The sequence below is a fragment of the Triticum urartu genome, chromosome 7A (genome assembly GCF_056163025.1).
Source record: "Triticum urartu cultivar PI428250 chromosome 7A, HENAU_Tu73, whole genome shotgun sequence".
Classification (NCBI taxonomy): Eukaryota; Viridiplantae; Streptophyta; class Magnoliopsida; order Poales; family Poaceae; genus Triticum; species Triticum urartu.
Genome location: NC_141879.1, coordinates 191,994,131 through 192,014,661, shown reverse-complemented (window position 1 = coordinate 192,014,661; position 20,531 = coordinate 191,994,131). Strand labels below are relative to the sequence as shown.

At 46.1% G+C, this 20,531-nt stretch overlaps 1 protein-coding gene across 1 annotated transcript; it reads left to right on the top strand.

Moving 5' to 3' along the window:
• The first annotated feature begins 1,790 nt into the window (after window positions 1-1,790).
• On the top strand, window positions 1,791-7,051 carry LOC125518517 (potassium transporter 24). Its single transcript, XM_048683337.2, has 9 exons — window positions 1,791-2,560; window positions 2,687-3,149; window positions 3,262-3,315; window positions 3,514-3,774; window positions 3,874-3,926; window positions 4,922-5,045; window positions 5,157-5,411; window positions 5,582-5,988; window positions 6,144-7,051. The coding sequence occupies exons 1-9, from the start codon at window positions 2,510-2,512 to the stop codon at window positions 6,792-6,794; spliced, it is 2,319 nt and encodes a 772-aa protein (XP_048539294.1). The 5' UTR covers window positions 1,791-2,509; the 3' UTR covers window positions 6,795-7,051.
• The last annotated feature ends 13,480 nt before the right edge of the window (window positions 7,052-20,531 follow it).

Genomic DNA, 20,531 nt, shown 5'->3' with positions numbered 1-20,531 from the left:
TTGATGTTGTGGCCAACCACGTCGCCTACCTTTTGAATCCAGGCAATTTATGCGTAGCAAACACACAAAAACAAATATGAGCCGACATACCAAAAATAATAATGCATTAGGAGTATAGGACTTCAATTTTTATAGTTGGCATTTCGCTACCATCCACATACGGGTGCAGGCGGACGGATGAGATTGGTGCCCCCATTCCATCACCCATTCACTGTCGTTTCCGCACGTACCAAGGCCGAGCGGAACTGGAGGCTTACAAGGAGATGGGCGAGGTGGCAAACGAGGCATGGGGAAGAGCGACCATGAGGACGACATCGCCGGCTCCGCCAAGGCCACGCTCCGCCGCCAGGACCACGAAGCCGACACGTCCGCAGATGCCTTCGACAGCGAGGAAGAGCAGTGCGTGGTAGGTCGCCGCCGCTCGAGTCTCAGGAAGGCCACCGCTCTTCCCCTCCGCTTGAAGCCAAGCTTGGTAAGCTAAAAATCATTGGTCTATTAGCCGCTCAAGCTACGGTGGCGGAGGCTGTGGAGGCAGAATTGGAGAGTGCCCAGGCGAAATTGGAGAAGACGAAGACAAGAGTCGGAGCTTCAGTTCCCAGGGCTCATGGCCGGACATAAGGAGCGGGTGTCGGCGATCATTTAGAATAGCATTTAGTTAAAAATTGTTCAAAATGTAATGAATTTGTTTGGTTTGTATGAAATATATTTGAAATATAATTAATCTCGTCCGGTTTATATAAAAATCTACCATATTTACATGAATTTCATTGGGTTAGTTAAAACAGTGTTTGAAATGTATGTGGTCAGCGCTAGTTTTTTTTAACACAGTACAGACACAAGCGTTCATATACACATGCATACACTCACCCCTATGAACACACACATGCACACCCTACCCTTATAAGCACCTCCGAAAAACTGAGTCGGCATATCATGTTGAAATTTACGTCGTCGACAAGAACGTCTCCTCCCACTAAATGCGCAGTGCCGAAAATACTGAAATAAATACAAAAATAAATGCGAACACCGAGACTTGAACCCTGATGGACCGAGGATATCACAGTCCCTCTAACCATCCGATCACAAGTTAATTCGCGTGGTCAGCGTGAGATGATGGCCGTCTTTGGCATCAATATCCGTCCGAGAGCAAATTTGCGGGGTCAGGGGATGCCCTTACGAGTACATGACTGCAATTTTTACAGCCGACATTTGGCTACCGTCCACATACGGATCCAGGCGAACGGATGAGACTGGTGCCCCTGTTCCATCATCCTTTCATTGTCCTTTTCCGCACGTACCAAGCATGCGTTCCGTGGCTCCTTGCCCGCCGCTTCAACGAGCAGTACGGGTATCAGCATCCAAGTTATCATCTTTCACCGCCTGCCGCGAACCAAACTCAGAAAGAGACCCTTCTTTATCTCCGCCAAGAGCTGTCAGTTCGCCATTAGACTAAGCAGATCCCGGGTTTATGTCCGCTTTGACTTTCATAAAAAGGACGCCCAAATAATCCGCCGAGAAATGACAGAAACTTGATCACGTTATTACGCCAGAGAGGCCATCTTCAAATCAGGACACCATTTTCCAGCGTTACCACATTGATTCACATTCAATGGGGTTTTAATGGATTATTACGCCCATCATCTATTCATCTCACCATGACTTTGATGGACGGGAGAGAATGACGTTTTCCTCTTGAGCAAGGCATCGCCAGATCACCCGCAAAAAAAAAAAAAGGCATCGCCAGATCGCACGAAAAGAAGCAGACGAGGAAGTGGCAGGTGAGTTCCACCGTGGAAAAGCGAGACCGATAGCCACAGCCGGAGATCGATCGATCCATCCCACTACTCATACGGTGGCATGCAAGAGCCTAAAAAGAGCGACCGCAGATCACCTTGCGCGCCCCCGATACGGCTGCGCAGCACCTGACACCCGCCCCCGCGATTCCGGCCAACCGTCAGTGCTCGCTGACCTCCGCGGCCATAAGTAGAAGCCTCGCCCTCCTGATTCTCGGAAGGAATCGAAGGGGTTGGTAGAAGAGTATAATTGCGCAGGCGGTCGTCCCCTCCGGTTGGCCCGCTCTCGCTTCTTCCAAATCGTCCCTTTTCCTGTCCTAGCGGCCGCCTAGCGTGCGCCATGCGCCTCGGGTTTTTTAATGGAGGTTTCGGGCTGCTTTTCTACCGCGTGGTGAGGGGCCGGGACACGAGTTGGTAGTTGCTCGCTTGTTCTTGCGAGCGAGAAGCTACAAGAAGGGAGCGTGCGTGGCTTGCTTCCGCTGTTTTGTTCTCCAAAGTCCACACCGAGAAATCCTGTCAAAACGGGATTTGCCTGCCGCTGCTGCTGCCGAAATCTTGTCTTCCCCGCTCCCGATTCGACGTCCGTGTTGCTGCGGGGGTGGCGCGCAAGCGTATGGGCGCGGCGAAGGTGGCAACTTGCGCGCCTGGCGGTTGGCAGTTGGGCAGCGTGACGCGCGCGTGAGCTAGCGACCGGGAGAGGCAGAGGAAGGGCGGGAATGGACGCGGAGAGCGGCGGCGGCGGCGCGGCGAGGGCGGCGCGCAGGAAGGTGAGTGGGGTAGCCCCCCGCCGTTTTCTTGGATTCCGTCTGGAAGATTCGGTGTTTGTTTGTTTTGGGTCGGGGGCACCGCGGTGACGGCGGTTTCTTGGTTTCTTTCATGGTGGCGGCTTGCAGCCGTGGAGCGCGGAGCTGCTGCTGGCGTACCAGAGCCTCGGGGTGGTGTACGGCGACGTGGCGACGTCGCCGCTGTACGTGTTCAAGAGCGCCTTCGCCGGCGGGGACATCGAGCATTCGGCGGGGAACGAGGAGATCTACGGCGTGCTCTCCCTCGTCTTCTGGACGTTGACCCTGATCCCGCTCCTCAAGTACGTCTTCTTCGTGCTCCGCGCCGACGACCACGGCGAGGGCGGCACCTTCGCGCTCTACTCCCTCATATGCCGTCGCGTCCGCGCGGGGCTCCTCCCCGACGCCGACGAGCTCGCCGCCCGGCGCGAGGGCGCGTCGCCGCCCGCGCCCCTCTCGGCCGTGCGCGCCGCGCTGGAGCGCCACAGGGTCCTGCAGAGGCTGCTGCTGCTGCTCGCCCTGCTCGGGACCTGCATGGTCATCGGCGACGGCGTGCTCACCCCTGCCGTCTCTGGTCGCTCCCTCCTCCCTCCTCGTCCTTCCTCCGAGATTCAGTTACGCCCTTGGTGTAGCATTGGTTGATGCCATGTCAGAGCCTGACGCCTTCTTGTTCCTCTCTGTTGCAGTGTTCTCGGCGGTTTCAGGGCTGGAGCTGGAGCTGGACAATGAGCAGCACGAATGTAAGCCAATTGCTTGCTCTGCTTTCGTTTAGGATTGCTCAATACCGATTTGTGGTTGCTATGTTTTTGGACTCAGACTAAATAAATTTTCCAGAAATTTATTTAATTACTTGCTGTTTTCTGTTTTGATGTTTATCTTCTTCTTCTGAATATTGTGTTGAGGGTTTGTGATGAGTTGTGACATGTTGGTTTTTTCAGATATATTGCTACCGGTGACATGCGCTATATTGGTGGGTTTATTCACCCTGCAACACTACGGCACACACCGGGTCGGCTTCCTTTTCGCGCCCATCGTTTGCTTGTGGCTTCTCTGCATCAGCATCATAGGGCTCTACAACATCCTCCACTGGAATCCCCATGTGTATCGAGCTCTTTCGCCATACTACGCGTACAAATTTCTCCAGAAGACTCAGAGAGGTGGCTGGATGTCGCTGGGTGGGATCCTTCTATGCGTAACGGGTAAGGGCCGAAAATAGCCGTTATGCGCCATTTGACTCCGCCACTTTAAATGGATGATGATGATAAGTTGACCACATGTATATCTGTTCGAACTATTAGGTTCTGAAGCTATGTATGCAGACCTTGGACATTTCTCTCAGTCTTCAATCAAGGTACGAGATGAGTGTGCGGATATTTGTTTTGCCACATGGCATGAATTACCATCCCTTTGCCTTAGAATTAGTGACTTTTAATTGTTTGCTGGGAGCATATGCATTAAATGTCTACCATTTTTACAAAGAGTACAAAGGCCACATTGTTGAAGTAAGAGGCGCTGTGTGGTATAGTTAAACGAATAATCAAAGTTCTTATATGATACAGTTCTGCAATATATGAAAACCAAATACTTATGTAAGGACTTGAACTTTAAAAAATACAGATAAATTAGGGAATTGGATAACACTGTTCAAGCAAAAAAAATGTATTAACTGAATTTGAACTTCCATTTTGTTGAAGGGGTCAATGAGTATAGCGGTAGTTGATTACGCGAATTTAGATGGGGCAGCTTGAGTTTAACTTTCTCAGACTATGTAACATGTGCTGATTTAGTTGCTGTGTTAATCGATGACAACGGATATTGCTCCGTTTGGTTATGAAGTAAGTACTCCCATGTACTCTGCCTAATCATTGTACAGGCAATAACATGTGCTACTTTGCGGTGTTTATTAAGCTAGTAGCAGCCGTGCTGAGAGAAGTTGCTCACTTGACTAAGCTCTGCTTTGTGTACAATTGTACTTGAGGGGGAAGAGCCAATGAAACTTAGAGCCAGTTCAATATAATGATTGATTACTTCATTTCATTGAGTAAACTATTTGATGATGTTCACTTTTAACTACACTTATGAATAGGAATATCGAAATGTCTATTGTTTTCCATCATTTAAGCCCCAATTCTCTATGTTAACACAGATGCTCTGGTAATACCTATATCAGAAAGCATTTTGTAGGATGTTTCAATTTGGAATGCTTCAAAAGCCGCATGATAAATAAAAAACTAGTCCTTAGGAATTAATATGCGCTACCACCATCCTTCCTCTGGTGATCTTCACCATAAGTACTTATTTGTGTCGAGTGCAGAATCCCTTACCCCTATGCTTTACTTCCAACAGATAGCTTTCACATCTTTAGTGTACCCAGCTCTGATACTGGCATATATGGGACAAGCTGCTTACATTTCAAGACATCACAATTTTGAGAATATTAATCATATTGGATTCTACGTATCAGTCCCAGGTACTATTTATGTTTATATTTTCACCCTCATTGGTAAACACTGAAGTGAGTATAACTGTATAACAAGTACCCCCTTTTAATATCTATACTTATGCAATAATCTCTTTCTAGAAAAAATCAGATGGCCTGTTCTGGTGATTGCAATACTCGCAGCCGTTATTGGGAGTCAAGCAGTTATTACTGGCACATTCTCAATTATCAAACAGTGTTGTTCCTTAAGTTGCTTCCCAAAGGTGAAGATTGTGCATACATCATCTACAGTACATGGTCAGATATACATACCAGAGATCAATTGGATCTTGATGATACTATGCCTGGCTGTTACTATAGGCTTCAGAGATACAAAGCACTTGACAAATGCACAAGGTAAAGAGCACAGTTAGATATGTATATAATTTCAGTTCAGGAGAGTACGGCATATTTTCTCATTACCGTAAACAGTCACAGGATGGAAGCTCTTCTGTTTATCTTAATTTTTTGTATATAAATTTACGGTCAACTTCAGGTGCCTAGCTTATGTGTGTTTCTTGTTACAGGTCTGGCGATCATAACTGTAATGCTGGTCACTACTTGCTTGATGTCACTGGTTATTGTTCTTTGCTGGAACAAGAGCATAGTGTTTTCTCTCGTGTTCCTTCTATTCTTTGGTGCAATTGAAGTTCTTTACTTCTCAGCATCCCTTGTGAAGTTCCGGGAAGGGGCTTGGGTAACCATCATGCTCTCCTTATTTTTCATGATAATGATGTGCGTGTGGCATTATGGTGCCATAAAGAAGTACGAGTTTGATGTCGAAAACAAGGTCTCTATAAGTTGGCTCTTGAATCTCGGCCCTTCATTGGGGATTGTACGCGTCCGAGGGATTGGTCTGATACATACAGAGCTTATGTCTGGGATTCCAGCCATTTTCTCTCACTTTGTCACCAATCTGCCTGCATTTCACCAGGTATCTTCATCAACTTCTACATTTTTGTTTTCAGAATACACACCAATCTCTATTCTTTATGCTTTCCCCAATACACTCTGCTAAATAATTAATCTTAGTTCATTGTTACGTGCATCTAGTGAACTTCTAAAATGGTAAATTATATCTTTCACCAGGTTCTGGTCTTTCTGTGCATTAAATCAGTGCCTATACCGCACATCCGACCCGAGGAGCGATTTTGGGTCGGCCGCGTCGGCCCAAAACAGTACCGTCTATACAGGGTGGTTGTCCGATACGGATACCGCGACGTGCCGAAGGATGACATAGAGTTTGAGAAGGACCTAGTGTGCAGCATTGCAGAGTTCATCCGCTGCGGCGACTCCGACGACCAAAACGGCTCTCTGGACGGTGCCACGGACCATGCCTGTGAGAGGCTGTCCTCCATCAGCAAAGGCCTACCATTTCAGGAGGACGATGACAGTGAGATCAACGGGTCAGACTCGTCGATACTGTCCACGGGCAAGGAGACGTACCAGAACGCGGTAGGACCGAAGGCGAAGAGGGTGAGGTTCGCGCTCCCGAAGGACGCGAAGATCGACGGCGAGGTCCGCAGCGAGCTGCAGGAGCTGACGGATGCCAGAGAGGCAGGCATGTCCTTCATCACGGGGCGCGCGCACATGAGGGCGAAGAGCGGGTCTGGCCTGGTGAAGAAGATCGCCATAAACTACATCTACGAGTTCCTGAGGAGGAACAGCCGAGGTTCTGTCACCGCGGCTAACATACCTCATGCCTCGACCCTCGAGGTAGGCATGGTGTGCCAGGTCTGATACCAAGTCATCGCCACGCTCTGTTGTTCATATGTCATGTGTGTGTGTGTGTATATTGTAGTATATCGTAACGAAAGAGGTAGAGAGGATTGATGAAACAGGAAACCGTTGGCCAGAAGTTGCAGATCAGAAGTGTGCATAGTCTTATCTATGGTCTCTTGTGTTGAGTTGATCTTTGTTTTGGTCTGCCATTATCGTCGTCGATGTTGTATATTTGGTCGTTGAGATGTAGGGAATATAGCATTTTTGTGTGTGCATGAGCTTGGTGTTTAGGCTGTTTTAGAACCTTACATAAATTATACCCTGAGACTGTTTGCCGCAGAAACTTAAGAGGAGGTTGAGAAATGATGCTTGTCACGCGACAAAGATTTGCCAGAACTGGTGGTAAGCCTCGATAAAGTTTGAAAATTTTGGCAATGCACTGTAGATGATATGTACTTCCTCTGTTCTAAAATAGATGATCCAATTTTATATAGTACAAAGTTGAGTCATCTATTTTGAAACGGAGGAAGTACATCAGTTCCATTTTGCAATTTTTGTAAGCAGGGAGTAGTTTCTTGATTATTCGGGTTGAAATATAATCTTGAGCAATAAATTGCTTTACATTTTTTTAAGAGAAGGAGGTTAACCTTAGGCCTATGCATCAATCGATGCATGCAATCATTTTTATTAATTATTTTATAAAGGATTGACAAGAACATACATCAATCCATCCGAAGCCATCACTCATACCTACATACTCGATAATGTGGAGTGTTCTCATTCCTCATATCTAAAATTGGTGTTGTCACCAATCCATCCACATAACGTATTAGGACCAACATCCGATGCAACCTACCTAAAGCGCACACCACATGCACATGTTTTAGGAACCGTCATCATTATCGAACCACTGATCCATCTTTATGAGAGAGATCCACATCATCCTTGTCAATCCGGACATCCGTTGACGCCACCATGGCGCCCAACAGCGCCACCACCCTGTGCTCGCCCGTCCAGACGCGAAGACTGGAAGATTTGTCGTGCGTAGCACCTGCTAACCAGGCATGACTCAGCGTAGCACCTGTCGGCCAGGCAAGACTTTGACAGCTCCACCGAAGCTTCGTGCAAGAGGAAGCCGCTCCACCTTCTACCTCTGTCTTCAAGCGCTGCTCCACAAACGATGCTCCCAAGAGAGAAATGACACCGTACTACCGCCATCGTCCGATCTAGAAGACCAGATCCTAGGTTTTCCCTCGAAGCAACACGAGTGGGTCGACAACAGTTACACGACAATGCCTTCATCAAGGTAACGGCGCAAAATGCCGCCATCGCCCGCCAACGACTCGGTTTTCACCGGCAACTATGTCTCCCTGACTCGAAGCCAGGACTAGGTGACGAATCTCGAGATCCGACCACCCAGCCGCGGCCCGACCACCTCTGGCTAAAGAGATGACCACCACCGCCGGCTGCACCAGCCAGAACAGATCTGACTGGAGGTGCCGCCGATGCTACCACCAGGCCCTCCACATCGCTGTCACCGATCCAAAGGCAGATGGCGCGCCGCCGCCGCCGGGCCCACGTCCCGCGCCGCCGCCGACGCCACTGCGCCGCAGATCGGATCGGGCGCGTCTCCATACGAATCGGGACTCCGCACAACCCTAGAGACGCGGGAGATAGGTGATGTCCCCCGCCACCGCGAGACCAGCGACGTCCCCCGACGGCGGCGGAGGGAGGGGAGGAGGGAGTGCGGGCTGGCGGCGGCTAGGTTTTTGGGTGCCGCCCGAGTCGCCCTGGCGGGAGGCAACGCGGGGGCTCACAAACAAAATCCAGGACCTGGCAATAGAAATAGAAGTCATATAAACTGCTTTAAATAACGGGGCGCCACCCTATTTCTGCTCACTTGTCTTGTGGGCATATGCAAAGGATCACTCGAGTAATTAAAGGATAGTTTCGAAATATATTCTTAATGGTAATATTCTGAGTCTAAAAAAATACTCCCTCCGTTTTTAAATATTTGTCTTTTTAAACATTTCAACAAATGACTCCATACGAAGAAAAATAAATAAATTTACACTCTAAAATATGTCTATATACATTCGTATATGGTAGTTCATTTGAAATCTATAAAAAGACAAATATTTAGAAACGAAAAGAGTATTATTAGTATGAGTAGAATGTACCCGGGTTTCCTAACTTGACAAGTTGGTTCACTTTAGCAAACGGTAAGATCAAAGTCTTTTACTCCAAGTGTGAACACATCAGAGAAAACTTGCTACGATGACATGCTGAAATGAATAAAGTGCACGTGCAGAGCTAGTCACCCGGGCTACCCCTTGTCCTTTTAACAAACAACAAAGATATAAAGTATTTATAAATCCATTTAACTACTTGTGTGTTGTCCCGTCAACGAAGATCATGAGGTGAGGACGTTTATTTTATCGAAAAGTTTTTTATTTAATTATTAAACAAAACCTTGCAAAGTAAATACATGAGACAACTCAAAGTCACCTTCCTGACAAACACTGTCATCATACCTACAAATTTGATGATGTGCTCTGATCTCTCATCAACACACACCATGAGATCTGGTGGTCTCATCAATTTGCCCGCTGGCTAGCCGGGAGCACCAACTGGTCTAGCAGACCCTAAACACGCACCACATGCACGCGCTCAATACTCCGTCGTCGCTATATTCTGTTGTCCCATCTTTAGGAGTGCTCAATGCATTGACGTTGGCAGACGCTTCTGCCGTCGACGCCACCATGATGCCAGACAGCGTCATCCTACTGCGCGTGCTCATCAACACGCTCCAGCACTGAGACCCCACTGCGGCACGCCGCCGATATCCACTCTACTCGATGCCGAAGATGCAACACTGCTCCACCTACCTCCCTTTCCAGCTAGCACTTGCTCCAAAACGATGCCCCCAGGAGAGAGAACGACGCTGAAGGTGTCGTCATCGTCCGATCCAGGATACCCAGGTATGAGGCGAGGAGGTGACGATCGAGAATGAAAACACCACCACACATTGCAATGCTTTGATTGAATGGAGATTGGTGTTGGACTGTGCATTCGTGTTGACTAAAGTATTACTCACATCCTTTCCATCTTCCTTTGAAGAGAATTAGGTAAGACTTTTACCAAAAGATCGTCGAATAACTTTTGGTCCATATGTGATTGTGTTTCAAAGATTCTGGTTACTCAGTTAAAAAAGAGAGAAAGATTCTCGTTGCTTAGGGATGTTTATTTCTTCAGTAAACCGACAACGGTTGCAAAGGCTTTCTCAAAATGTCACTATATAAAGAAGTTGCGCTATGAACTGAATTGATAGATCAACGTGTCTACTATAGGGCTACTTCATTGATGAAGGGGACGCTCAGAACGTACATGAATGCTCATGTGCTCTCTATAGCAATATTGAATTACACATAAGCATCCAGCCACATTAAAGTTGCACCACATGATATGAAGTGGTCCTATTTAAGTGTGAGAACACATGGAACATGATCATAATTCACAAGGAAGAAATCTTGCATACCCGAGCCGAGCAAGGAATAGAACTTACCCATTGCTATGTATCATCATGCCATGATTGAGCAAGGTTAGAGCTTACCCATTGCTATGTATCATCACACCATGCTTTGCACGCTGCCAAAACCCACACATAACTAGGATTTGGAAGCATCAGGATATGTGAGTGTGCTGGACTGGATGCAATCAGGACTTCAGACATGCCATCCAACACCTACGACTTATGCTTAGTAATTTTGGTCTCTCATGACTTTACTTGCTATGGTGTGTGTGCGTGTTCAAATTAGCATGTGTGCACTCTAGTAGTGCAGAGTTCGTGTATGTGCTTATCATGCCAAGTATCCCCTTAATGCTATATTACTAAGTTCACCCTTTATTCAAAAAATCAAACAGTAAGTCACATCACCACCATGAAACCATCTTTAGATAACTCACGAAAATTCCAAGCAATCCTAATACCTCCGAGAGTGAGGTATCATAAAATAGTACCATGCATCCTTATGGAATGCCAACTAGTCATATGAATGACATGAGGCAATATAAACTGAAGAAAGAGAAGCTATTAGTATCATACCATGGTACCATATCATAATAAATAAGATACTAGTTTAACACAATGAAGTAGTAACATGATACCATGGTACAATGAAGTAATAAATAAGAAAGAGAAGCTATTTGTGAATGAGTTTGGTGTTTAGGTTGTCTTAGAACCTTAATAAATTATTCCCTGAAACTGTTTGCCGCAGAAACTTTGAGGAGGTTGAGAAATGATACTTGTCACACGCAAAGATTTGCCATAACTAGTGGTAAGGCTCAATAAAGTTTGATAATTTGGATATGCACTGCAGATGATCTGTAGATCAATTCCATTTTTGGAATTTTTTGTAAGCAGGGTGTACTTCCTTGATTACTCGGGTTGAAATATAATCTTGAGCGATAATTTGCTCTACATAACGGGGTGCCACCTTATTTCTTCTCACTTGTCTTGTGGCCATATGCAAAGGATCACTCGAGTAACTAAAGGATAGTTCTCCAAACATATTTTTAACGGCAATATTCCGAGTCTAAAGAAATATTAGTATGAGTAGAATGTACCCGGGTTTCCTAACTTGACAAGTTGGTTCACTTTAGCCCATAAACTCTCAAACGGTAAGATCATTGTCTTTTACTCCAAGTGTGAACACATGAGAGAAAACTTGGCACGACGGCATGCTAAAATGGACAAAGTGCACGTGGGAGCTTGTAAGTGCATCTAGTGCCACCCCTAGTTGGTTTTGGAGTATTGACGACAAACCTGGTTGAGGGACTAATGTGTTTGTGAGAATTGCAGGATAACACAGGTAGAAGTCCCTCATTGATTCGGCTTTCCTACCAGAGATGACCCCTAAAAATGTATGAAGATATTGAAGTCAAAGGTGGTATGTGAAGACATTCACATTGAAGACTATGACAAGAGAAGACATCGCGTGAAGACTATGGAGCGTGAAGACTTAGTTGTTTCATCGTTCTTTTTCTTCTTTATTGAGTCATAGGAACCACCATACTGTTAAGTGGGGTCCAAGTGAACCAGTCAGAATGAATGAAGTGGTGCTTAACCAAAATCCTATGTCTTCGAGTGAAGACAATGAGAGCAAATCTTATCCAGAGCCGGATAAGTCAGCTTTGCTTGTAGCCCAAGTAAAGTTGCCGTGTGTGTTTGAAATCTGACCGTTGGAACATGTGTTAGTTCCTTAGTGACCCAGGGTCATTTCGGACAAATCAGGTCGGGTTGCCTAGTGGCTATAAATAGCCCACCCCCTACAACCATAAATGGTTGGCTGCTTAGAGTTAGTGTACGACTTTTGTCGTTTGAAAGCAACCCACCTCGAAGCCTTTGAGAGAGAATTCCTTGCGAGGACAAAGCCCTAAACACCCAGAGCCAAAGAGTGTTAGGCATCACCGAAGTCTTCCTGTCTGTGTGATCTGAAGACTTATTACACTTGAGGACTGTGAATCCTCCAGCCGGTTAGGCGTCGCGTTCTGAGCATCCAAGAGTCATTGTGGATCGCCGGTGAACGAAGTATGTGAAGGTTTGGAAGTCCACCTTGAAGACTTACCAGAGTGATTGGGTGAGGACTGGGTGTCCTTAGCTCAAGGGGAATAAGGTGAAGACGCGGTCTTCTGAGTTAAATCTCAGCCTCCCTAACCAGACGTACAGTTGTCACATCAACTGGAACTGGTCCAACAAATCATTGTCTTCAACGAGTCACTGGTTCCATTCTTCCCATCTCTTTATTTGCAGATTGGTCCTTGTGAAATCATTGCCTGTTTGCATTATCTATTTGTCTTCACTGTGTGACTTCTTGTTCTGTTGGGCTTCGTACTATCTTCCATCCTGACCTGTACTGCCTAGCTGCTATTAGTCTTTGTGCTTTCATCTCATTGAATACTTGACTATGGCTTGCTTAGTGTAGTCTACCTTCCGCTGCATGGTAATAGAGTTGTTTCTATCGTTTGTCTTCGAAACTTCCATGTTTTGAAGACTTTCATAAAAATCGCCTATTCACCCCCCTAGTCGATAACTAGCACTTTCAATTGGTATCAGAGCAAGGTACTCCCTTGTTCTGTGTGATTCGGTTTAACCACACGGAGTTTTAGCTATGTCGACTGCAAGGATAATCAAAGTCTTCGCTGCGTGCCCAGTCTCGATGGAACTGAATATCCCTACTAGAAGAATAAGATGCGCATGCATCTTGAAGCCATTGATGTCGACCTCTGGTATGTCGTCAAGAATGGTGTCCCCAAGGCTGGTGAAGGTGTCACCGCTGCTGATGTCAAGAAGTTCGTTCAACTGGATTCCACTGCCAAGAACATCATCTGTGGTCATCTGACCAAAGGACAGTATGGTCGTGTGAGTGCTCTGGAAACATACAAGCTAGTCTGGGACTGGCTCTCCAAGGTCAACGAAGGCGTATCAACCCAGAGAGATCAAAGAATCAGTGTCCTTCGCAACCTCTTCAACCGCTTCAAGAGAAACGACAATGAGAATGTTCATCTTATGTTTGATCGACTCATTGACATCACAAATGAGCTTCAAGCCCTCGGCGCTACTGAGATCACCAAGCATGAAGTCGTCAAGACACTCCTGAGATCACTTGACAGCTCGTTTGACACCCTAGCCCTGATGATTCAAGAACGCCCTGACTTCAAGACACTCGATCCGTCTGACATACTGGAAAGGCTCAACACACATGAGTTTCAGCTTTCTAAGAAAAGAGACATCTACGGTCCCAACTATGGGCGAACTCGTGCTTTGAAGGAAAAAGCTATTTCCTCATCTGAAGAAGAATCTGATTGCAGTTCTGATGATCCTGAAGACATTGGAAAGGAGCTTGCTATGCTTGTGAAGAAGTTCCAGAAATTCACCAAGAAGAAAGGCTTCAGAAAGTCCTCACGATCTAGCTCAAGGAATGATGAAGTTTCTACTCATGACTACAAGAAGAGAACATGCCACAAGTGCAAGAAACCTGGCCACTACATCTCTGAGTGTCCTTAGTGGGACAATGAGAACAACAAGAAGAAGAAAAGGAAGGAATATGATTCTGACGATAAGAAGAAGAAGAAATACTCAAAGTCATCTTCCAAGTCTTCATCAAAGTCTTCATCACACAAGAAGAGCTCATCTGGCAAGGCTCGTGAGTTTGTTGGCAAGGAAATGGATTGAGAGGAGGAGTCTGCTTCTGAGGAGGCAGAGGTGGAGTCTGAGGAGGAGTCTGATTCTGGCATTGCAAGTCTGACTACAGCCTACATTGCCAAGTACATCTTCAACATTGAAGACAATGACTCCCATCACCGACGCCGATGCTAATGACCAGGATGACTCTGCTCCCACCTACTGCTTCATGGCACGCGGTGCCAAGGTAAACTCACGCACTACTCACTATCAAACATCTAGTGAAGATGACTCTGATTGTGGTTCCAAACCCAGCTACAAAACACTTGCTAAAATTGCAACTGAACAACAGAAAGCTATGGAACATATTTAAAAACTATTAGACAAAAGCGATGACCTATTAGACGCTGAAATGGCTCGATCTTAGTCCTTAATTGAAGACATAAAAAATCTTCATGTTAAGTATGAGGAACTTGAAAGTCATCATGAAACGCTCTCAACAACTCATGAAAAGCTCTCCTATGATTATCTTCAAAGGAAGAAAGATCTTGAGAAATTGAGAGCGGCTCATGAAGATCTTCAAAAGGAAAACGAGTCACTTCACGCCAAACAGATCAGTCCCGCTCAGGAAGTATTTGAACCACCATGTCTCAAATGCATTGAGTGTGATAATGCTACTTCTGTTGCTGGATGTTCTACTGCTGCTACTGTTGCAATATCTTCAACTGTTGATGTGGTAACTAACCCCTCTGCTGAGGATGCCACTGCTATTGCTGATGAAAATGCTAGGTTGAAGACATTGCTTGAAACAGGGATGTACAAAAGTCTCAAAGGACATCAGACACTATGTGATGTCCTCAAAAGGCAGATCCTGAACCGAAACCCTAGGAAAGAGGGTGTTGGGTTCGAAAGGAAAATGAATGCTGATGGCTTACTGGAAACCTGAGCAGTACCCCAAAACCACATGGGTTGCTGCAAAGGAATCTTCAATGGATCCATCCACCCTATCTGGCTTCACTTGTGCTAATCCCATTGTTATTGATGAATCCTTTGATGCAAACTATAAACTGTTTAAGAATCAGAATGGTGAAGTGTTTGCCAGGTATATTGGTACTAACTGCAGGAATGGGCCACCTATGAAGAAAGTCTGGGTGCCGAAAAGGTGTCTGGAGAATCTTCCTGTGAATGTCATCATGACACCACAAGTGAAGAAGACAAACCCCAGACCACAGGCTTCATATGGTCCAAAGGCTTCATACAGACAGAGGGCTCATCTGAGTCGCACTAACACAAATGTTTTGCAGGGAAACCATACTCAGGCTTATGAATATGAGCGCGTTTCATCAAACCACCATGTTCATAAGACCAAGAACTACTATCTTATTCTTATGAGTACTATTGCCCTCCTGCAAGACTATTTTCTAGGGCTTCAAAGCCAAAGTTCTCAGATGCTGCACTTAGACTCATTGCTTCGAAGCCACCCTTGAAGATGTGGGTGGCTAAGAAAACTTAACTCTCTTTTGCAGGGAAGGGTCTCCAGCCAAAAATCAAATTCGTCTGAAGCTATTGCTGGGGACCTTAAACATCTTGTAGGGCACAAGATCAAATGCCCAAATGGTCTTATTATGTATTTTGTTCCTAAGTCGCTTGCTACTTGCCCTATCAGTCCTAACCTCGATCTAAGCTTTCATAATCCACTCGCTCGTCAAATGTTTATGCTTCACAATTCTCTTCGTGAAGCCTATCCCCCAACTGCACTGTAGGGTATGACACCAGCTGCTTCAGAATGGATTATTGATAATGGGTGTACTAATCACATGACTGGCAAGCGAAGTCTTCTCATGGACTCAACTTTACGTCCATCTGACAAGAGTCACATCACATTTGCTGATACGGGTAAAAGCAAGGTATTGGGTCTAGGTAGAGTTGCAATCTCAAGGGATCAACACATGGATAAAGTGATGCTTGTTGAATCCCTTGGTTTCAACTTAATGTCTATCTCAATGCTTTGCGATTTAAACATGATTGTGATATTTGGAAAATATCGTTGCCTTGTTCTAATGGAATCTGACAAGTCTCTAGTCTTTGAAGGGTATCGAAAAGATGATTTGTACGTGGTAGATTTCTCAGTAGGACCACATCTTGCCGTATGTCTTCTAGCAAAGGCTTCAGAATGCTGGCTCTGGCATCGGAGGCTAGGGCATGCTGGCATGAGGAACTTGCACACTAGTGATGAGTTTGGATATATGATGCAAGATCAATATCAGATGTCCATGATGGGTGAACTGAAGTTCTTCCTTGGTCTTCAAATACGACAACAACGCAACGACATCTTCATATCTCAAGAGAAATACCTCAAAGATTGCCTGAAGAAGTTTGGAATGCAAGACTGCAAAGGTTACACTACGCCAATGCCAGCTAAACACCATCTGGGTCCCGACGACAATGGTAAAGAGTTCGATCAAAAGGTATACCGCTCCATGATTGGTTCTTTGCTTTATTTATGTGCATCTAGGCCAGATATCATGCTTAGTGTTTGCATGTGTGCCCGATTCCAAGCGGCACCAAAGGAATCGCACCACTTAGCTGTGAAGCGAATTCTTCGATATTTGGCACACACCCCAACACTAGGATTATGGTATCCAAAGGGCTCAGAGTTTGATCTAGTTGGATTCTCGGATGCTGATTATGCTGGTGACAAGGTGGATCGCAAGTCTACATCAGGCACATGTCACTTTCTGGGACGATCACTTGTATGTTGGTCTTCAAAGAAGCAGAACTGTGTATCTCTCTCCACTGCTGAATCTGAATACATTGCTGCTGGATCTTGCTGCGCTCAGCTCCTATGGATGAAGCAAACACTCAAAGACTATGGCATTCATCTGAAGCAAGTGCAACTCTACTGCGACAATGGAAGCGCCATCAAGATTGCTAACAACCCAGTTCAGCACTCGAAGACAAAGCACATTGAAATTCGTCATCACTTTCTCAAAGATCATGTCATGAAGGAAGATATTGATATCATACACGTCAACACTGAAGAGTAACTAGCAGATATCTTCACAAAGCCCTTGGATGAGAAGAGGTTTTGCAAGTTACGGTGTGAGCTAAATATCTTGGAATCCTCAAATGTCCTGTGATCAGGCACACATCCTAACACTTATGCATGTTGATGACTTAGATGTGCAACACACGAAGTAAAGTATGTCTTCAATTCTGAGTGTGAATACATTAATGTGGAATTTGACTTTGGAGCGCCATGATAATTGTGCGCCGTGTCTGGGTCTAATACTTCCTATACGGTGGGTAATGCCACCACCAAATACTTCCCTGAGAAGTGTTTTTCACATGGCATTACATTTGCAAAGTCTTCGCATTTTGTTTATCTTCAATGTTAACATGGCCTCATGTTTATCTTCAATTTAGTTTCTGTCCTCTATAGCATTCACTTATAGCTATGTCTTCACGTTGAATCTTTTGAACTAAGTGAATGTGATCGAACCCTAACCTCTCTATGCTTTCGTCTTAAGTCTCTCTATCCAAATCATATGCATTCTATTGAACCTATCAAAACGTCTTCTCTGCGTCCTTGTCAGCAGAAGACACAGAGACAAACATTAATCTGTTTTCAATGCTCAATCCTTTTTGCCTGAAACCCGGAGAAGTGGGAACAACCACCCGACAATCTAGGCGTGTGTGGGAACGTGGAACAACCTCCAATGTGTTGCATGATCGCCACATGTCCTTCAGATGTGAACCGCCAGGGGCACCTGCGTAATAACATTGTGTCGTCCCTATCTCTATAAATACACGCCTCACCCCAGTCATTATCTCTTCTTCCACTCTCGCACAAACCCTAGCGCCACCGCTAGCACTCGACGACACCGGCGACGAAGCGCTTAGCTGCCGCGACGTCACCGACGCCGTCCTCACGCCGGCCGCGGACATCGTCTTCTCCGCCGTCGCCGTAGGTGTCCTCCGTCGCCAAGTTAGGGCACGGAAGATCGAACTGCTCGGCCTCCTCTCCCACTCCGTCTAGCAGTTTCTCGTGTGGTAAATAAAACCTCCTTTTTACAGTCTTTTTGATCCAATAGATTCATCCTTTTCAACCACAAGTGGTTTCTATTCCCACAAGTTGGATCTATCTCATAGCATGCCTAGTATGTTCACTTATGCTTCACAAAGTAGTTAGATTCCTCACTTGTACTTATTCGTGGATTCGTACAAATCTGGAACCAACTCTCTACATATGAGTGAATGTCTTCGCACTGTGAGGTCAATGTCTTCTAAACTGATTTATCTTCAAAATCTTCTGAGAATGCATATGACCTCTTCCCCTTCCCTCGCACATTTAATGCTGTCACAGGTACATGTCCGTGGGAGAATCCCTTGGTTCTCATAGTACGCATTCATTTGCAGAGTTCTTACAGCATCATATAAATTCTCCCGAAGCCAGTTCTTGTCTGACTAGTAGACGGAAGACTTTGACAGTTTTGAAGCCTTTCAGTCTAAACCTCATGGCAACAGAGAAACTGCAAGGAAGGGTGGCAGACAGTGCTGTGGAAACACCTCAAGAGATTTTCCTCCTGACCTCTATGAGTTGTACAAGACAGATCCAGAGGAGGACTACAATCAGCGGAAAACCCGAATCCAATGGGTTCGAAGATATTGGGCAGAACAATGGTAGAAGTATAGGTTCGTGACCCAGGAATATGCTGAGAAGAATGCCATCAAGCGACCGTGGGGAGACATCTTGTACAGAAATCTTCAACCCAGGTCCAGAGCTGAAGCCATTGAACAAGGCTTCTATCCTTGCATGGTCCGTGGACCACAGCCTGCAGATGCAGATCCATCTTCATTACTATGGTGCCGTGATGATAATCTGTTCAAGCGAAACTTCCAGTTTGCCAAGAACTCGGCCAAAGAAAACAAGAAGTCACGGGGATTAGACATCAATCCAGGTCCCTCTGCTCCTCGTGCCGATGGCACACGCGAAGCTGAACCCAATCTTGTTGGGCCCTTCTACAACCTAGATGGTCTCATCACTCATATTATGGTTCAAGGGACAGTCGTGGATGAACCTGCAGATGACGCTGATTTTGACGAAGCGCCTGCACCACCGAAGCCAAAGAAGCAGAAGAAACCTAAAGCTTCGAAACCTTCCCCTGCACCAAAGGTTTCACGGACGAAGCCTCTGGCCACTGCACCTCCTGAAGCAAGTGTGCAGTCTGAAGATCTCTCACGCATCTCCAAGCCCGCCAAAGTGAAGATGCCCATGCAACCCACTAGCCAAGAACTGACCCCCGCTACTGTTCTGCGCAACGAGAATGACGCCATTGATCTGTCAAGCGACAACGATCTTGGCGATGACGCTCTTGAGCAGTTGATTAAGAGCAAGCAAGAGGCGGAAATCTTCAATGACCTTCCTCTCTTTGATGTGGAAATCTTAAACAAGTTCATTGATGAGTGGTTTGACAGCCCAAATGTCAGCTTTGATGATCTTCAACTTCCCATTGGCCTCAGCATCGCCTTCCACAGAGCCATTGCTGCTGAGCTGGCTCTAGCTCAGAAAATTGTTGAGCTGAAGCATAAGATAGATTATGAAAAGGCTTAGTTCAAAAAGCATATGGCCAAGCTCAATGTTGAAGACATTCAGAATTTCCAGGTCATGATGCATGAGCTCAAGGAAGCATTCCGCACAAAACGCGAAGAAGCCAAAGGTTCTCGTGAGCGCATGAAGGATCTTGCTGCTAAATGTGTTCAGGGATACAATGAAGCTGAAAAGCGCAAGGCTTTGGGGCGACCAGGCATCGACCCCCGAATGGCGGCCAAGAAGAAGAAGAACAAGCCAGCTATGGCAGAACCCGAAGCACCAAGGCAGGAAGTAAATCCAATTGTCTTCCCAGTCGGTATGACAGGCTCGAAGCCTAAGGTCCCCACAGTGGCTTCAGAACTCAAGAAAACAAGGGCAGCTGAAGCCGAAGCAAGAAAACGCAAGACCAAGGCCACCACTGATGATGCTCCCCCAACAAAGAGGAAAACCAAGAAGAGAGACCAGGCTGCTCCTACAGAGCCCCTTGATGTTGAGCCAATCTCAGTGGCTCGTCCTGCGTCTAAACATCAAGAGCGCCAAGTGATAGTTCATGAGCCTGCTTCCACAGAGGCTCCTGAAGCTGAAGACAATCCAGCTGTTGACCCCACCGCAGCTGAAGACATTGGTCCTCACGACAATGTTGAAGATGATAAAGTCCTTCCTCAGATCGAGCACAATTTGGTATCATCGCCTGTGCTCACGCACAACGAACTCATCAGCATTGGTCGTCCTCTGATGCCAACTACTCAGGACGCATCATGGGCTGATCATCCACAACAACAAGACACCCCAAGTTCTCCCCAACCACAAGTCACCTCACCCGTGCAAGATGACAATGACTTTGAGGCCCAGCCAACTCCATCTCCACAAGCGTCGCCAGCATTATGCGGGCTTATAGAGGAACAAGGCCCCAAGTCACTTCCACTGTGCATGTTTCTGAGTCTGAAGCCAAAATGGCTGAAGATATTCCGGCTGCATC